The sequence below is a fragment of the Mesoplodon mirus genome, assembly GCF_964341445.2.
Source record: "Mesoplodon mirus genome assembly, chromosome: 18".
NCBI lineage: Eukaryota > Metazoa > Chordata > Mammalia > Artiodactyla > Ziphiidae > Mesoplodon > Mesoplodon mirus.
In genome coordinates this window covers 61,131,505-61,151,333 of record NC_138994.1, presented here as the reverse complement: position 1 = coordinate 61,151,333, position 19,829 = coordinate 61,131,505, and the positions used below count along the sequence as shown (strand labels likewise).

General features: G+C 48.9%; 1 protein-coding gene across 3 annotated transcripts in view; it reads right to left on the bottom strand.

Moving 5' to 3' along the window:
* Positions 1-19,829, bottom strand: part of BCAS3 (BCAS3 microtubule associated cell migration factor) — a 576,338-nt gene that overhangs the window by 17,410 nt on the left and 539,099 nt on the right. The window contains exons 23-24 of one of the 3 annotated variants that reach the window (XM_082603193.1): positions 5,608-5,775; positions 2,215-4,179 (exon numbers count right to left, since the gene is read on the bottom strand). In XM_082603193.1, coding sequence (XP_082459319.1) covers positions 4,145-4,179; positions 5,608-5,775 — 203 coding nt within the window. In that variant the 3' untranslated portion in view covers positions 2,215-4,144. Of the gene's footprint in view, positions 1-2,214; positions 4,180-4,251; positions 4,910-5,607; positions 5,776-19,829 lie in introns of those variants that run through there. The other 2 variants (XM_082603194.1, XM_082603192.1) reach the window with 2 other exon arrangements.

Below are 19,829 nucleotides of genomic sequence, written 5' to 3'. Positions count from 1 at the left end.
TTTCTGAAAGTTTTATATATTTGAGCAAGGAAGTAAATGTATTTCTGATGGAAGGTAAGAGGTAAAGATTGAGCCCCCAGTGTGATCCCCATGAGTAGCTGCTTCTGGACTAGGACAGAATCTGTTAAAGAGACTCTAGACAGAAAAGGATGAGCCTCTTTCCTACCCTTAGTGCTGTGATCATAAAGGAGAATGAAGCAGCGTTCCCAGGACTGCAGGAAGCCACAGTCATGGGGAAGAGTCAGTCCCCCTTGACCTTGACTGCTGACTTAGTGAGCTCTTAAGAGTCAACAGCAGCAAAGCGAGGCTGCCTGCAACAGAGATGTGTCAATACTTTAAACAGCTGGTCAGGACCTGTGAATTAGGCCTAGGGCTTTTGCTATTGGATGTGGGAGAAAGCCAAAAAAAGAAAAACAAGGTTTAGCTAAATAGTGATTGAAAGAGTTAAAGTGAAAATAAACTTAATATGTGTCCAGGTGTTTATGAAAATTTTGGGGGTATTAGGTTATACCTTTACTTAGACACAAAACAACTGGAATAAGTTAAGTGTTTTGCTTATCGAAAAAAATCCTATTTTTCTAGAAAAGGCAATATTGAAAGGCATGTCTACTAAGCAGGAATTAGTCATGTTATTTTGAGGGGCTGAGAGAGGAGGGGCCGTAGGAGACAGCATTCCTGGCAGAAGGAGAAGTTTGTGCAGAGGCCTGGCAGGCAGAGGGAACACGTGTGCTTAGGGACCCTCCGGGGACTTCAGCTTGGCTGGAGCTCGCCCAGAGCAGTGAGAGAGGAGTCCGCAGACAGGGCAGCAGCTGGTCATGAAGGGCTTTGTACGCGATGAGATGGGGTGAATCCGGGAGAAGGACAGGGCTGGGGGGAGAGAAGTTCAGTTTTTGGATATGTGGAAACATCGACAGGTGACTGGAGAGATGGTCTGGAGATCAGGAGAGGAAGCCAACTTGGAGAATCTTTGGAAATCATCGGTTTATTGAGGCCACAGAAGCAGAGGGGATGGCCCTGTTCGCACTGAGTGAGAGGAAAGAGGGCTAAGAAAGGGCCTGGAGAAATACATTGAAGGCCGACAGAGAAAGCAAGCCCGGGGAAAGGACGGAGAAGTAGCAGACGCAGAAGAAAAACCATGAGAGTGTGTGAAACAGGAACGACGGGGAAATCACTCCAAGATCACGGGGCCTGGCTCACCGGGCCAGCGCTGGGGCAAGATGGACATTCGGTGGTGACTCTGGGTATTGTGGCCGGGCAGGCTGGGGATAGGAACTGCTCCCCCTCTGGACAGCAGGGGAGGGGACGTTGCTGCAGGGACGTTTAGGGTCTGGGTGCAGGAGGCCAAGGGATTGCTCAAATGGTGACCACCATTTTCTGAGCGGGAGAGACAAGCTGGTGGGGTAAGAGATTTGAGGGGAACGGGAAGTCTGACACAGTGTCCGTGAAGAAGGAAAGAGACGGATTTCAAGATGCCGGGTGGACAGAGCACAGGTCCCACACTGAATACAGCACAGACGGATTCATACCAAATAAACAGCAATAATATGGAACAAAAATAATAAAACACAAACTGTTAGAGGACCAGAGATCTGGGGAATCTCTAAGAGAATGAAAACAGGCCAGAAGCCACAGCAGTAAAGCAGGGGCTAACACCTAGGTTAAATGTAGAATCCATTCACCCAGTACTTACTGCATACCCGCTATGTGTCAGACTGTTCTAGGCACTGGGATCTGCTGCAAAAGATGAGCGCAAACTGAGGATCGGAAAAGGGGGCACTGGGAAAACGCAGGACTGCCAGGGCTCACTGGAGAGTAGAGACCGTACGTTGGTAGAGGTACCGACCTGAACAACTTATGATTTTTCTTCAGCAACCTAAGTGTACGAGCAGAGTTGGCTTGACCTGGATTTTGTTTTGCTGACTGGGGACAATGGAAAGGTAACAGGGGCAAGAGGTGTAAGGCTATTAGAAAGAAAGCAATTCAGTCAGTTATTTTTGAGCTGGACTTGCAAATTTAATTTTGATCCAATTAGACTCACTGGTCACAGCCATCCTGGTAACATCCGCCTCACGGGTCAACTACGTTTTAAAACAGGCCTTCTCAAACTTTAATGTGCACAGACACCTTGTCAAAACGCAGGTGCTGATTCAGTAGGGCTGGGTGGGGCCTGAGATTCTGCATTTTATTTTATTTTATTTATTATTATTTTTTTTTGCGGTACGCGGGCCTCTCACTGTTGTGGCCTCTCCCGTTGCGGAGCACAGGCTCCGGATGCGCAGGCCCAGCGGCCATGGCTCACGGGCCCAGCCGCTCCGTGGCATGTGGGATCTTCCCAGACCGGGGCACGAACCCGTGTCCCCTGCATCGGCAGGCGGACTCTCAACCACTGCGCCACCAGGGAAGCCCGAGATTCTGCATTTTTAATCAGCTCCTGGATATAGACAGTGCTGCCGGTTCACAGACCACTCTGCGAATAGTAAGGTTTTGAAAGGTTTTGCTTTACTTTGGGGGAGAGTTGTTTTGCACTATGGTACAGCTTAACCAGTGGGGGTGCTGGAGCTGGCTGACTGCTGCATTTTCAGGAATTCTGCTAGGTGACTGACATCATGTTGATAGCTTGAAATTGGCCGTAATGGGAGGTTCTGTCCTATGGCAATGCCCAACTGCTATAAATCAGGGCTTTCCTGCTTCCCTTTGGAGAGCTGGTTGTTAAACATTTACCGGCACATCACTAGGTAAACCTGTATAATAGTGAAGCATGGATACAATGGGCTTTGGTGTCGGGGGTCATGGAGCATCCGTCCCGGGTACTACACTAAACAAAGAGCCTGCTGCAGGCATTACAGAAACTGATCATCTCTGGTGCCTTGGAGGAACCAACAGAGGCACATGCTTGGGTCACCCTATCCCATGAGCACCTAGAGGAGCAGGCTGTGGAAAGTGAGAGCAGGTCAGAGAGGCTGCTCTGAGCAAAGGGTGACTTGCTGGAAATTCTCACCCATGTTGCCTGGCTATCTCTGGGCAGCATGCTGACGCTGGTGTGGGTGTGTCAGGCTGCCCTTTCAAGGCCCTGGGCTGCACGACCAGGCTGATACTTTATCTGGAGCTGCAAAATGTGAAAACTGATTCTCAATAAAGGCAGAGGGGAACAGGTTAACTTCCATAATATCTGCTTAACTTATTGGCCTTTAAAATCGAGGCGGAGTTTAAAAACAAGAACAAAAACATATATATGTGTGCACACATATAGATTGATAGATTTAATTTGGTCAAAGCAAACCAAATGAATCCCATTTGGTGACAGTTTGGGGAGGAAAATGAAATCCCTCTGCTCAAAAAGGGCATCTCCTATTTTCTGACCTATGGGTCATGCAGTTTTAATTTCCTTTCTCTCTCACTCTCTTTTTTTTTTTTTTAATTTCATGAACCTGCTTAAGGCCACAAAGACTCTCCCGAATCCTTCAGCTGTCTGGCAGATGAATGGCTGCCAGCTTCGCTCAGGTTACTAATGGTCTGTGCCAGGCTGAAGTTCCCCAACTCTGCCTGAATGCGCCTTCCAAGACTTCCAATCTGTTGCTGGATGACACGGAGGTGCTCTAAGTGGCTTCTGAGGAAGGCGGCTGGGGAGGAGAGCTGACCCAGAGCTGCTCTGGCCCCTGGAAGGGTGCCTCCTTGGGAGTGTGTCTGGTGCCACCAGTTCTGGTTTGTGTAAGCTGGGGCTGGCCAGGGCCCCAGAGATGTAGGGGAAAGCTGTGCTACGAGCAAGGTTCAGAAAGGGAAAAGATTTTCTCCCTTCGGCCAGCTTCCAAGCAAAATGGGGTTAGAGCCCCTGTAAGTGGCACAGCTGCGTCTCATCTCCGGATCCGGGTGGGAGAACAGTGGCATGATGACCTGCCGTTCACCAGTGGGATGGCTCTACAATGGGGGTGGAGAGGTGGCGTGCCCACGTCTGTGCTTGTGGGAGTCGAGGGGGTGGGACATGGCTGGTTGCAGCTTCCATGGTGCACGTCTTCCTTTCCAGGGAAGGAGGGGGCGTGGAGAGGGCCTGGTACTCAGAGATGGCTGTCTCCTCTGGCCAGGTAAAGCACCTCTCCATCTCTAGCCAACTCCCTCTCTTGCATCTATTCTGTTCATTTGCCAATGATCACATGAGAGCTATGGGCAGGCATGAAGCGAGTGCTGTGGAGATAGAGATGAGGACAATGTATCTCTATCCTGGTAGTGTAGGAACAGAGGAACTGAATGGGATGGGAAAGAAGAGAGGGAAAAGGTTAACTGCTAAACCCAAGTATCTAAAAGACCTGGAGGATCCGCAGGAAATTGGGACTGTGTAATAACGTCAGGCATTTTGAGCCCTGCCAAAAGCGCTTTGTTTTTTTTTTTTGCGGTACGCGGGCCTCTCACTGTTGTGGCCTCTCCCGTTGCGGAGCACAGGCTCCGGACACGCAGGCTCAGCGGCCATGGCTCACGGGCCCAGCCGCTCCGCGGCATGTGGGATCTTCCCGGACCGGGGCACGAACCCGTGTCCCCTGCATCGGCAGGCGGACTCTCAACCACTGCGCCACCAGGGAAGCCCTTTTTTTTTTTTTTTTCCCCAAAAATGCTTTGACTCTCGATCTTGCTTGTCCTGATTCCTGCCCCAGGGTTGTAAGTTTCTCCTCCCTGGAATCCCCTCTTCAGGTAGGCACGTGGATCAGGGATGGAGCAGTTCATGGTAAAGAATAACAGGCTTGAGAGGACTCAGGCAAGCAAGAGTGAGAAGGCCTGCAGCCAGGATCTGCTCCATCCCCGAACAAAGTTCCTGTTGACCTCAGAACACTGGCAAGAGGCCTGTGGGGCGGTCTTCCTCAGGGATAAAAGCCGGGCTAGAGATGGCACTAACCACACAGATGTCTAGAAGGAAGGGGTACTTTAGAGAAAAGGAGAGGCAGGCTGTACTGTAATTCTGCGAAGATGGAAGGGTTGTGGCCTTTCCTAAGTGCATATGTACGTGTGGATGTGTGTGTGTGTGTACACCTGCTTGCCCGGGGCAGGGCTTACCCATCATCTAAGGATGTCTCTGCTCTGTGGATGTGATAAGCTACCCCAGGCCCCAGTTGCTGGACCGTTTCAGAGACAAGAGTACAGAGGCAAGAGGCAGCGTAAGAAAAAGCTGTCTGGGGGATCACACCAGCCTTGCCTGCTTCATCCTTGCTCCCTCCCAGGCTGGCAGGGCCCACTGACACTCTCCAGTCTATAAAGCCTGCAGCAGGGCGGAAGAAGGTGCACCGCCTCAGTGTTCAGTGCTCAAGGGCTGCTGGAACCTTAGGGACACCAAGGCTGTCTCTTCCCCTGGAGAAGGTGTCCTTCTGCGAGCCACCTATACAATACAATTGTGTAACCACAGCATGTTTGTATGCATTAGTCCATGTAGGAGGGGTCGGTTCCCTGGGAACCCCCCTCTGCACTGGGTTTCCCAATATCAGAAGCTTCCAAAATGGACGGCAATCAGAGTACTAACTAAAGAAACAAATGGTTAAAACACACACCCTCTCCCACCAGAGAAGCTCCATACCCATAGGAGCCATTCACGACCAAGCCAGGCTAGGAGTGTGAGGCCACCTTTACCTGTTCCGGATCCCACCACGTCCCGGCTCGGTGACTCGGCCATGGCATCGGCCAGCCGCTCCCGCAGGCCCTCCTCCGTGTGCTCCATGGAGGCCATGTGCCGTAGCCCGAAGCCCTCCGGCCAGCTCCCACACACCTCCAGCAGGGTCACGCTCCGGTCGAAGGTACCTGCAGCACACAGGGGACACCGGACGCTGAGTCACCTCGCAGAGAGCGGGCCGTTCTCTATGTCTGCTCACCGCCAACTCCCCACCCTGCCCAGGGTCCATGTTAGCCCTTCCACAGGACGGATGAAGGAGGGAGCACCACGAACCACGGATGTGCAGGGAGGAACGAGACAGCTCATGCCACCAGATCAGAGCGTGTACACCTCCACGGCGTTGGGCTAGTGTTTTTTTTTGTTTTGTTTTGTTTTTTGCGGTACGCGGGCCTCTCACTGTCACGGCCTCTCTCGCTGCGGAGCACAGGCTCCGGACGCGCAGGCTCAGCGGCCATGGCTCACGGGCCCAGCCGCTCCGCGGCATGTGGGATCTTCCCGGACCGGGGCACAAACCCGTGTCCCCTGCATCGGCAGGCGGACTCTCAACCACTGCGCCACCAGGGAAGCCCTAAAGATTCATTTTTAAAAGGGGTTACATAGCTTAAATTTTTTTTAAAAAAAGCATTCTAAGTCACCATATCCTATAACCTATACCAAATGTCCTCAGAAAGGTTATGTCCCAAGATCCAACGGCAAGTCTGTGGCAGGCTTGGTTCAAGAACTCAGATCTTCCGATGGCTCAGCCTAGAGCCCATTCTACTCCACCACATACAGTCCCCCAGCTGCCCCAGGACATGTGCACCACTGGGGCACCATTTGCAGGATGGCAGCACGAGACTTGGGTGATAGCATCTTCAGCAAAGACCTTTCCTCAATCTGAAGCTGCTTCCCATTTCCAAAAGGTACATGGTACTCTGCTGAATGCCAAGATTAGATTTTACATGCAAGATCACTTCAAAGGCTAAATTTAAATTACACTACTTTATTATACAGCAAGTCTTCTGTGAAAGCTTATTTCATCCACTCTCTCTTGGAAGGAGATTATAGTCATGCTCTGTTGCTTTAAGCACATACCATTTCCCCAGCGATTAGGTAACTGAATCCACTGCATTGATTGGGCTTGGTTCCTGCCAGCACCAGGAAGATGGGGAAAAAATGCAAATGCCAATGTTTCCCAAAGTTAAAAGTACACCACCACACACTCTTTTTATCAGGTCTTGCTTCTCCTCTTTGATCAGCCGTCAGAAACTATCTTCCCTCGGCAGTCAGGACTGGGCAGCGTCAGGGCACACTCTCTGCCAATGACAGGTGGTAATAGAGAGGGTGCGAGCCCCAGCCCCGGCAGGCGGCCCTGCCTCTGATAATGGCCAAAGCACTGAGGTGATAACCGTTCGTAAACACTCCAACAGTCGGTGACTCCATACATCAGCAAAGAGGGCCAGATAATCCTGAGCTCTCCTGACCAGACAGAGGCCCTTGGCCAGCCCGCTGGGATTTCTATGTGTGGCAAGGGTCACTCCTGGCTCCTGGATGTCATCAGCCAAGTTTGGCTTTGATTTATCTCTTGCCTAACTGGAGGGTAGATTCCTGGTGCCGGAGTAATGGGCAGCATCTATAAATGCATCTCCCCAAGAGGAGGCCCACCTTGGGAGTGGGTTGCTGGGGGTCAGCCTGGCAGGTTGGAGTCAGGGACGGGGGGCTGCTCTATCCCACCTTCTCTCTCCATCAGGTAGGCTCAGGCGGTGGGTCTGGGGAGCCAGGCGCTGGGCAGTGGGGGAGAGGTGCTCTGAGTGTCAGCCCTCTAAGGGCCTGGGCTGTGGTAGAGTTGCCCTGGAGCCCACACTCAACCGGCATCAGCCACGACTCAAAGGTGCCCAGTCCCCAAGGACACACAAGGCCTGAAGACACACAGTGGACTGTTGATTCCAGTGCCCACTCACTAAGTGATGTGAGGCAAGTCTCTCCATCTCCTTTTGCCATCCCTGAAGTACAGCTAGTAACTCTTTGCCTGTCTCAAAGGAGGGAAGAGATTACGTGAGGTTCCTGCCGGGAGTCTGAGCTCTCCTCTAGCGCCGCCCCACTCTTAGCTGACAAGATCAAGAGCTACAGCACCCGTGTTCCTGGTCTGCCTGGGGTCTGCCTGGGAAGTCTATGCTTAGTAATTTCCAGAAGAGGAGATCCACAATAAGACGTGGGCACTCCTCCACCCTGTGCGCTCAGGGCCGGGGCGGCAACTTTTTTTTTTTTTTTTTTTTTTAATGGACAGAGATGTCCCAGAGCCTGCGGAAGGGAAGAGAATGATCGTTCCTTTCCTCACTTCACAGGAGCAGGCTGCCTGCCTCTAGAAAGGCGCTCAGTCAAGGATTGTACATCCTGTGTTTAGAGGTCAGGGCAGGCAAGCTGACAGAAGGGCCAAGAGGAGTATCAGAAGCCAAAGCAGGAAGAAAACGAAACGATCCAGCAAGATGTTATAGTAAGACACGTGCAGGTAAGAGGCCCGGTCCAGGAGAGAGGGTCAAGGCCAGAGGAGTGTGTAATCTTTTAAGGGACAAAGTGACAGTATACGGGAGAAAAGGATCACGAGCCAGTGCTACAGTGGAGAATGGAAACAGAAATACAGGCTCTAACACACGTTACTTGTATGCGTATAGCTCTGGGCAAGCCCTTTACCCTTCTGAGCCTCTGATTCCTCATCCGTAAAAATGGAAAAACAATACCATCTTATAGGGGTGTTATGGGGTTTGCATATAGATAAACAGCATGTAGTGAGGGCTCTGCACATAAGGGGTATGCTTGTGTATATGTTAATAATAACAAATATGTACAACTTTGTACCACTTGAAGCATCATCATAAATGTTGACTATCGCAAGGATCCTGAAAGGCAAGATGGGTACCACTCCAATTTATGGGGCAGGAGCTGGAAGCTCAGAGAGATTCAGTGGCTTGCTCAAAGTCTCTAAGTGACAGATCTGGAACACAAGCTCCGAACTCTTGGAGCTCATTCTGTCAGCTGCATCTGCAGTGGAGAACTGTTATAGGGAGAAATCACCTCTATCTTTCCTAACTTGTCCTGAGAACTCCTGTCACCTTCAACCACGGCCTTTTAAAAATCCTTCCCACACCCAACCAGCCCAAGTTTCTTGGAGGATCCTGGTAACGCCGATGAGTCATCCTGTCTGTTGGATGGCACACGGGAGAAAAGAAAAATTGATAGAAGATCTAATCTGTTCTCTCTTAGCACGGGTACTGAGAGGAGGCTGTGAGTAGGAGGCTGGGGGTACAAAACGTGCTCAGCAAAGGAGCATTTGATCATTTCGACAGTCCTGAGGGGTCACAGAGAGCACGCAATCAGTGGTCCTGCTTTGTGCTAGAGGGAGTCCCGGCAGAGGCCCAGCAGTGCCCCCCTCCTGTCCATCCTTCCACTCCTGCCAGTGCAGATGAGGGCAGCAAAGGAGCTCATGGGGTCTCCTCGTCTCGGAGTGAGAAAAGGGCTGCAGGTGTGTGCGTGTGCCAGAGGGGCTGGGGTTAGAGGCTAAGCCCTTGGAGAGTGAGGTCACCTCTGGGCTCTTAGGCAACTGCACATCTTGTCAGCGTGATCGGCACCGCTATCATTCATCTGGTCAGCCTAGAGACACTCCATCAAATGGGCTGGCCCTTTGAGCCCCATTACGGAGGAAAGGGTCAGTTTCAAGGGGGAGAAGACACTTAGCGCAGGCTGCTTGCAAAGCACAAAGTATATGTACTTAGCAACAAAGATCTTTAGCTGAAGCAATGCTCTGCTGTTTACCAAGACCTCTCACATTTATGATTTCGGTTAACTCACACATTCATCAAATATGGATTAGTGTCCACTGTGATATGAGTCAAGCCCCGTGCGGAGGGATGGGAATACAAAGTGAGAAAGAAAAAAAAAAAAAAAGCTCAAGGTCCACAAAACTCTGGGAAGCAGCAATGGTTACCATTTTACAGGTCTGCATTTTTCTGAGACTGAGGGAGGTGAGACAACTTAAGGTCACCGGTCCTAAGTGTGACAGTCTTCCCGTGATGCTCCCTGGGGACCCCTTCCTTCAGGGCTGCCTCCCACCCCGCTATTCTCTGAATATATTTTCTAAGATTCAGTTCAGGTCTCACTGGCTCAACGAAACCTTGTTATAATGATAATCTAAGTTATCATGAGCACTCTTCTACAAAGTCTGACTGTACGTGAAGTTCTTCACCTCTTGGGATGAAGCTGGTGAAAGCTATAAACTTACCCCCGAAATGTGTATTGGCAAACATGAAATGATATGAGCAGCTTCAGGGTGTTGAGGGATGCCTCTGAAGCCCATCCTCAGATCCCAGGTTAGTGCGATCAGTGTCCTGGTGTTCTTCCCACACTGCCTTATATGAGTCTCATGATCTGCTCTTCAACCTAGTTTAGAAGCTGCTTGAGGGTATGGATTCCTCCACAAGCCATAAGTCTGTAAGAAGCACCGGACTCTGTGCATTGTGCTTGCTCCAAACATGTTTACTGACTGATTATGAACATCTGAGAAATCTGACAGTCACTCTGGAGTCAGTACCCTTTGGGTGTGTTGTCCCAGAGACTAAACATCTAGGGCCAGGGCTGGGAGGAGGAGATGGAGGCAAGCAGAAAACGGAGCTAAAATTAAATAAGAGGAAGGAGAGAAATTGCATGTGAGCAGAAAACAATGTTGCAATATCATTCTACTACTCCCTGGACACTTATTTTACAGGTGAGATTCTGGGAATTGGAGGAACCCGAACAATCTGCCTTGGGTGACACAGAGAGCCAGGTTCGTACAGGTGAGCTTCCCAAATCCTGCTTCCCAGCTTGGCATCCTGCATTACACTCTCTCCCCAGAGGAGAAATGGGTCAGGTTCTCGGGTTTCACAAACGCATTAAAGGCATGCCATGACAGCTGGTGAGCCAGCAAGCTCCAGGGGGAGGTGAGTGGCACACGTGCTCTGTCTTTTGTGCACCACTGTCAAGGGGCAGGGAGGCCCAGCGATGGAGGCAGCATGGGGGAGGTGGGATGTTCCTCTGAGCTGATAGTGTCTAATCACACCCTCGCTATGTAGGAGATTGTGGCTCAGCCTCCACTTTGCATCCATGAGATTCAGCCCAGGGTTTGGATGCTGATGAGAGCCTGTTGATTAGATTTCCAGCCACCAGGGAGGCCAGGTACCAACAGCAAAACTTGTCATTAAACAACGCTCTTCAAGACATAAGCCTTCCTGGGTGAGAGTTTGTGATGACAATGATTTCCATGATAACTGAGAACTGATCCCAGGCATGACGAGAGCAGCCATTGGAGAGTGTCCCCACCTGATCTGCAAACTCGGTCACCAAACTGAGCTTGAGACTGGTGCTTTCTCTGTGCTTATATGAACAGGTTGGTTCATATAAGCACAGGCTGAGGACATTAGCTTTGTGGTTATTAGATGTGGCCACAGGCATGCTTCACTATCTCAACATGTGCTATGTCATGGCTAACAGACATGGGAGGGGGAGGCTGAGAGCATATGAGGACCCCGTCTGTCCCTCTCAATCCTTTACGTTGGTTCCCAAGATAACCGTAACCCACATCCACAGACGCAGTACAGAGTAAAGAGGCCTAGACCCCAGCAATCTTTTATGACTCCGACTATCTAATGCTCACCAAACTTGTGACCGTGTACCATGTTTGTCCCATAGTCATCCGTTTGGCTGCGGGGTTTAGATTTGGCGGTTAGGTAATTAAAGGATCTACTATTCCAGTTCAGAAGTAAACTTAGCAATAGAAGGGAAAGGTACCAGCAAAGTACAGAAACACCCTTGGCTAATGGTGGCAAGCGAGGAGATGCTGGTGAGCCAGATGTGGTGATGCCACATCTGTCCTCACAGGCCCTCGGGGTCACTAGTGGAAAGGAATTAGTCACTGTTCATCAGAGGTCCATGAACAGACTACCATGTGGGGCATGTCAAAGGCACCTGAGACAGGGAAGAGGAATTCAACAGTAACTGAGACACTAAGAATTTCTGTGCTATTTAAAATAGTCATTTTGACAACAATTTTAACTGCAATATATGATCACAACTCATACTTTAAAGCTTAGGATATAGATTACAAATCCAGACATCCAGGCTATAATTGGAATTCTCCCATTAACTTTTCTGGTTACTCTAGGCCTTAATTTCCCCACTTACCACATGGAGAATAAATGAGCAACTCTCATTTAAGGGGTTTGCTAATATTTTCAATGTAATGAACAGTGATACACTAACAGAGCAATGGTGACATGATGTTTGAGGTTCCTAGGGTATCCAAGGGTACCAAATTTCATTTTCTATGAACCAGTTCCATAATCAAGCAGCCACTCTGTAAAGGAGTATTGGCTGGACGAAGCAAGGAAGGATTCTCCCGTGGAGACTTTGGTGGAAGCATGATGCTGCTGACACCTTGATTTTGAACTTCTGGCCCCCAGAAATATGACAGAATAAATTCCTGTGGTTCTAAGTTACCAAGTTTGTAGTAATTTGTTACGGCAGCGCTAGGAAAATGATACACCTATAAAACAGGGAAATGAATGTTTGCCTTCCAGGGCTGTCATGAGCATCTGATCAGATAGTACATGAAAGAGTGCTTTGTAAAACTGCACGGCGCCACTCCAACATAGACGACTACCCCAGGGCTCTGTGAGCAGCTCTTCTTAGGGGCAGTGGGATTCTGTGAAAGGCTTAGAAAGTGGGTAGGGACACCTCTAGGCCAGAAGACAAGCAGCTTGAGGAGGATACTGAGTGGGAAACAGTCACATCAGCTCCCAGTCTGGGCAACTCCATCATGAAAGCTGAGTGGTTCTGTGTCATTATATAGCCAGAGCCTTTGATAGGGAGTCACAGCATCTACTCTGGGCATGTATCCTCCACTTCTCTGAGGATGACTGCAGAGGGCCCAGGAGAGCAGGGGAGGTGGTGTCTTAGCTCTGAGGTCAGGTCCCTCACATGCCCTGATCTCCCCACATCAGAGGGTGGGGACAGGACATTTCTGTTCCCTAAATTCTTTAATGAATAAACAGAATCGTACTCAACACTGGTAAGGATGAAATGAAATAGACTGTTGCTAATGGAAATATTATTGGTATAAACTATCTAAAGGGCAATTTGGCAATATGTATAAAGAGCCTTTTAAAAACATGAAAGGCCACTTCTAGAAACCTAACCCAACCTAACCCTAATCTAAGATGCCAACAACCTTCAGGCATAAAGATGCTCACTGCTACTTGAATGCAGCCTTACAATAGGGTATTTGTTAAGTAAATTATGCTTCACAGTGGCAGTAGAATACTAGGTAGTCTTGAAAAACGATATTTATAACAGGAGAAATCCTATAAGAGATGATGTTAAATTATTTGGGATTAACAGACATACACTATTATATATAAAATAGATAAACAACAAGGACCTACTGTATAGCACAGGGAACTCTACTCAATATCTTGTAATAACCTACAATGGAAAAGAATCTGAAAAAGAATACATATGTATATATAAAAATATGTAAATTTATATATACATAAGTATATATATATAAAACTGAATCACTTTGCTGTATACCTGATACATTGTAAATCAGCTATACTTCAATTTTTAAAAAAATAAAACAAAATTGTACAGTTAGTATCACTGAACAATGTAGAGAAAGCATAAAAAAATACATTTTAAAGGAGTCATGACAAAATGTTATTAACCGTGGTTGCCTCTGGGCAGTTGGGTTATATGGAACTCTTCTGTTACTTTAAACCTTTCTATATGTTTCTTATAACTTCCGTAATCAGCATAAAGTAAACCAACAAATACTAAGAAAAAATTGGAGAGAAAAAAATGCCTATGGCAGAAACACTCATGCTGGGACCTGGATCACAGGTGAGCCTGTGAAAAGCATTGGAGGAGAAGCCCTGACTCTGCTGAGTTGACTCCCTTGCCAAGCCCTGTGCTTGACTCAGCCGGGGCAGGTGAGCCTGTGGCTCCAGGGCTGATATTTCACTTTTCTCCCAGTGGCTGTGGTTGGCTGCATGCGATGTTGACCCATCCCTGTGTACATTTGGCATATTTCTTATTAATTCATATCAGGAATGTGCACCAACTTGTGTGTGAAAAATGGCAGAAAAAATTCCACCTCTGTACAGATTTCATACATCAGATCAGAAAGGGCAGGTAGAGCAACTCTGGAAGGAGCCGATTTTTACTTCAAGTCCCTTTACCTGTCACCTTTGTCCCCACCCTGCCCTGCCCCCGACACTCCCACTATCCTTTGGATAAACAGGACACAGCTTCCTAGGAGACACCCTTCCATGACTGTCAAGGAAGGTCTGAGCCCCTCACACATCATTAGGAGGTCACTGAGCAGGGCCCTGCCTTCTGCCTGGGAGCCCAAGAAATCAGTCATCACTGCAGGTCCCAGGGGAGTTACCACTGGCTTCACACTCAGACCAGACCTGAAGGTGCCTCAAACAGGAGAGCTTTCTGAGTCAAGTGGACATGGGCATTTCCCAGACAGGATCCCAGAGACCCTTTCCTCCTCTGCTTGAAACGTGGCACAATCAAGATTTCTCCCCCTCCAGGTGAGAAGAGAAGAATCATTTTGCAGCTAGGCTAACCCTTCAGCATGCTTGGCCTGCTTCTGAGGGTGGAGAGGAAGTTTACACACAGCCCTCTGTCACAGGATTTCTATGGTAAGGCTCAGAATACACTGCAAGACAAACGGTATCCTCGGAAACCTAACAACTCCTTGAATGGAAAAACTTCATGGAACTGTATCTCTCAAGACAGGTAAGCACACAAACTAGGTTTTCCAGGACAGTCCCGATTCCACATAGTTAGTTCTGTGATCAGATCAGGTATCAGGAAAGGCAGGAGAACGGACATTTGTCGAGTGTCTATTTTGCGCCAGGCATAGCCACTTCACGTGCATTACCTCATAGGAATCACCCCAACAAGTCTGATGTTGGTATCAATATTCCCATTTTACAGATCAAGAAACGGAGGCAGAGAGACATACCATTTTTGCCCAAGATGACAATATCAAGGGTATGGTCAGGATTCTGATTCTAGGTTCATCTGCCTCCAAAGCCTGTACTTTCCCCATGAAAATCCAGGCTGAATTTTGATTTTGAAAATATGGCTGCAGGACCAGGAAGGGGGTCTTCAGCTCAGTCTTCCCAGTCTCGAATTATAAAGTGGTTCTTGCCATTCAGCTGTAGTGGGGTGGGGGCAGCAACCCAACTAAAACCCTGTGTTTGTCTTGAAAGAGATTACAGTGCTCCACAAATAAGCCAAATGTGGGGCTCTCAACTGAGGAGAACTTTGAAGCCTGAAACCTGGGGCTAAGATGTCCTCTGTTTTTATTAATTAAAGAAGATGTTTCAAAACCATCAGATTCATGACGACCGGATTTCAGATGTGAAACCCAGTATACACACAGACGAGCATGGCTTGCCCTTTTGGGTTATTTTCTCTCCTCCCTGAGGATCTGCATTTCCTCAGATGAGACCGGTCTGCTTCCCCGTCTGGCCGAGGCGAATGGAGGCCCAACTTTGCAGGCCTGGGCCCTGCTGGCCTCAGGAGCTGTCAAAGGCCAGAGAGGGCTGAGTGGGCAAAGTGGATCCTGCTGCCATTCGCTCCTCTAAGCCCCCGGGGCAGTGGCTGTGGGGAAAGGGAGGGGACCCACCCTGTGCTGAAGGAGGGTCCTGGATGTGCGTGTGGGCCCCAGAGCTGACTGGTTTGATACCCTGCCCATTTCTGGTTTTATTATTCTGGTAGACCCCTAACTCTGTGGCCTTGAAAATGGCGCCCCCAGCTTGGGCAATAGGCATTTCCATTTGTGATGTGTGGTCAGCCTTCTACCAATCTCTGCCATCAAAACCCATCAGTACTCACTCCACGGGCTAAACCTGAACCAGATTTTCCGCTGCAGGCATCTTGGGATGAAGATCTGGGCCTGGCCTTCCATTCTGACGTGGGGTCTATTATACAACAGGAGCTCTACTTTCCAGGCCCTTCCAAAGAAGTTGTTCGGCAGAGACTTGGCCTCAGGGCCTGCAAGGAGCAAGATGAAAACCAGCACTGTTTGGACAGTGCGGGACCTCCACTGAAGCTGGGGTGCCTGGGGATGCTTTCCATCGGGCGTGGAGGCTGAGGTCGGTGGAGAACAACCCACACTAGGGAAGGCAGGGGGCGGGGAGGTCTGAGCACAGAAATGAAAGCAAGGATGTTCCTCACGTGGGGCTGTGAGTCAACTTCGCTGGAGCAGGAAGTCTCTCATGAAGAATAACAGCTCACATGATTTCACAGAATCACTGCATATTTTCACACAGTTATTTCACTTTGATTCTAGATCACAGCAATTTGTACCGTGGGCAGGAAAGACACTGTCGACTCCATTTTACAGATGAGGATACTGAGGGTCAGGGAGGGTCTTTGACTTGCCTCAGTCACCTTAGTTTCTTGCCTCACAGGGTAGCTGTGGAACCATCTGTGAAGGTCCTCAGTGAACAGACCAACACGCTTCAGAAATACCATCGTGGCTGCCTGCGGTGGGCACAGAAGTGGGATCAAAGCGTGGACGGGTGATTCACCTTGCTGAAAGCTTGGCTAGTGCTTTGCTTGGGTCCCTTGTCCTACAGGGACCTCCTTGACTTCTGGCCTCATTTCCTGGCATGGCAGCCCATGGGGGAGGGGGTGGGGCTCAGCTTGGTATCACTTGAATTTATCACACAAGGTGTGTTTGGGGCTTGTTCTGCACCTGAAACAGTGGGGTGCCCAGGAACTGTCATTTCCTGCCTTGACATGTCCAAGTATTTGTTTAGCCCTGGCTGGTAACACTGACTAGCAGCCCAGGCACGGAAACAAAGAAGGATGTAGGGAGAAGTTGAGCCGCTGCAGGAACACACAGCGGGGAGCACCGAGGCGTAGAAATCTTCACAATGAAAATAATCCCTTACACTCACACTGCCTTACCCTTTACAAGGTGCTTTCACAGGCCTTTCTCCCCTTAATCCTCACAACACCCCTAGGGAGGAAGGCAAGGCAACTATTACTAGTCCCCGTTTCACAGCTGCTGAAATAAATGCAGGGAGTTAAGTGGGGGGCAGAGAGTAGACTGGGGAACCCCATCCTGTGCTCCACACCTGTGCTACTCAAAGTGCAGGCCCCCAACCAGCAGCAGCAGGAAGCCCGTTAGAAATGGAGCCTCTCAGGCCCCACCCGAGAGATGAATGAATCAGGATCTGCGTTTAAGTCGGATCCCCAGGGAATCCGTGTGCGCAATAAAGCTCTGCTGCTGACATCGCCCTCCCCTCCCCTTGTCCTGTCCTACCAAACATTCTTAGAGTATATCTGCTTCTATCTACTCATTTCAAGACAAGGAAATTGGTCCAGGGAGGGGACGGGTCCTGGCCCCTGACGGCAGCAAGAATAGACAGAACCTTGATCTTGCAAATCAGTCCTGGGTCCCTTACATCCAGCTGACATTCAACGGGTATCTCCTTTGCCTTTCCATCCCCCTCCACACCCCACAGTTCAACCCTCAGACCACCCTCAGCTGCCAGTCACTCAGCCTCTCCCCCTTGGTTCCAGCCTTGTGCTAAGTGTTGACACAAGTTCTAAGGCCCGGGGTTAACCCTCTATGAAAGCAAACAGAGAAGTTCATACCTCGTGCTAAGTCTAGGAGCCGAGTAGAGAAGTGTGTGTGTGTGTGTGTGTGTGTGTGTGTGTGTGTGTGTGTGTGAGTGTGACAGAGTTGGGGAGGGCCAGTGCTTGGGTTGTCTCTGCCCTTTCCCCTCCAGCCTCCTTGCCTATAGGAGAAGGCTGGGGAACTCTTGCTTGCCTGTGAAGGAGATTCTGCTCAGGCTTTGTAAGATGCCCACTTCATTAGTTAAGTGTGAAAATGTCCAAAAAACTGTGTTAATCTGGTTATGATTTCCCCTCCACTCACTGGTCACACTCTGTGCCAAGTCTGGCACCTGGGTAAAGTGATTCGTGTGCCGTGGCTGGAGCCTGGGGCCAGGATTTCCCCTCCTTTTCCTCCGCTTCTACTCCACTGGGGCCAATCAGGACGTTATTCATTTCCCTAGTGGAGAAGCAAGTTCAAAAAGGCCAGCACAGCCTCCTTTACCCATTCCCTGTGTAACCAATGCCAATCCCTCCCACGAGGAGGAAGTGACATATTTTGTTTCTGCTATGCTCACGCAAAGAGCAGGTTTACAGAGTTAGCCCAGAACGAGTGTGTTCGTGTGTTTGCTGAAACCTATCTTTTTATCTTTGGACCTAGGGTACACAATGAATTAGAGGAAGAGCAGAGTCATCCATAAGGAGAGAGAGAGAGAGAGAGAGAGAGAGAGAGAGAGAGAGAGAGAGAGAGGGAGAGAGGGAGAGAGAAAAGCCAAGGCGCCAAGAGGCCCTTAGGAGGGGCCTGGACACCTCCTGTTACCATGTCAGACAGACACGGCCCTGTCATCTAACTGTGAGTTAGAGCTAACAGCTGAACGGAAGAATTAATTTCTCATTGTGCTTCATTTGAGTTTTAGAAATGCCTTCAGGGTAGAAAAGTTGCTAGAATAGCTTTCTCATACGTCTCAGACTGTTAAAAAAAAAAAAGGTAAATAAATAAAAATCAAGTCATCTTTCTTATATAAATACCTACGAAACAACTCAATGAACTTGCAAACTCACTAAAACCCTCCCGGGCAAGTCATTAATGAAGAGGCCTGGATATGAGCTCTATCATCATCTTCTAATGTAGGAGGTGACTCTCCTGCTCTCAAGAGCCAAGATGGGTGGTGGTACATCCCAGACTGGGTGAACCACCCCACCTTCTCCTACCCCTGCCCCTGGTGTCTATCTTCAAGGCCCGAGTTGCTTGTACCCTTTGAATCTAGCTGCAATCTCTTCTCTTCACCTTATATCTTATTTTTAAAAGCATTGTGTGATGGGGCTGGGGGTCAGATCCTTTAGACAGACAAGGTGCTTATAAGGTCAACGAATTCTGCTGGTAGAAAGAGTATGTGGGTAAGAGTGGGAAACTAAGTATTAGCTTTGGCTCTGGTCTGTTCTGTGTGACCTCGTGCAGGTCACTCAGCCTCCAGGCACGTCAGTTTTCTCTACTGGAAAAGAACAATAATAATGCTAGCTATTCTGGCTAGTTATTTGTAATTCTCAAAGTTATGTGAAGATTCAAATGACAAGGTATGAGATAGAACCTTCAAGATTATGATGTGTAATCTGCATGCAGAGTACTGATTTTGCCCTGAGAAGCCAGATGGCCCTAGGTTGGTGCTTTCACCACTTCCCTCCAGCTCCTTTGAGACATAAGGAGGATGTCTAAACGGTGTGGCTTCCTGTGGCATGGGAACATCCACATAGCTTAGCTCGCTGCTCATTTCTAAACCGGGAATGTGAAAGTCACCAGTAACGTCTTTACTGTAGCTTTCATGTTGCACAAGATCCTCCACTGCTGCCCTCCAGGATCAAACAGGCTCCCCCTGAAGTTGTTCTGATGTCCCAGAGATACCTGAGAGCCAAGAGCCTGCAGCACAGATCTTGCCACATAATAGGTGCCCAGTAAATATTTATTGAATGAATGGATGAAAGAACAAGACTTCGTTATCTTTCAGTCTGAAGTATGTACGTGTCATGGGTATGAAGGGAGCTCCTAAGGGCATTTCTCAGCCACCCTCCTACCTCCAGGCAGCATCAGTCTTTCATTTTAAAATAACTCCAAAAAGAAGAGGTCCCCACGCTCCTTACAGGGACACTCCCGAGTTCTCTACCTCAGCAGGTACCTTCTGCCCGCAATATTAGCATAAGTCTAATTAATATCTCTATTTATCCTGGAAAGATAATGTCCCAAAGCCAATTGCTTAGGAAAGATGATCTATCTTGACTATTCATTAAAGACAATGTTTGAATTTTATAGATTTGCAATTTCACACAAGGGGTGCAGGCCCTCTGAACAACTTCTGTGCCTAATAAATACCTATGGTAGAGTCAAAGGCCTTATTTACAAAGACGCTCCTGAGAATAGATGTTTTAAACATACTTCATGAATTTCACTGCTGGGACAGTGAGCGGTCTTAGTTCCTAAACAAACAAATGTGTAGAGTCAGCTCCTGCCATGGCAGTAACTTTAAAATGTCTCCTT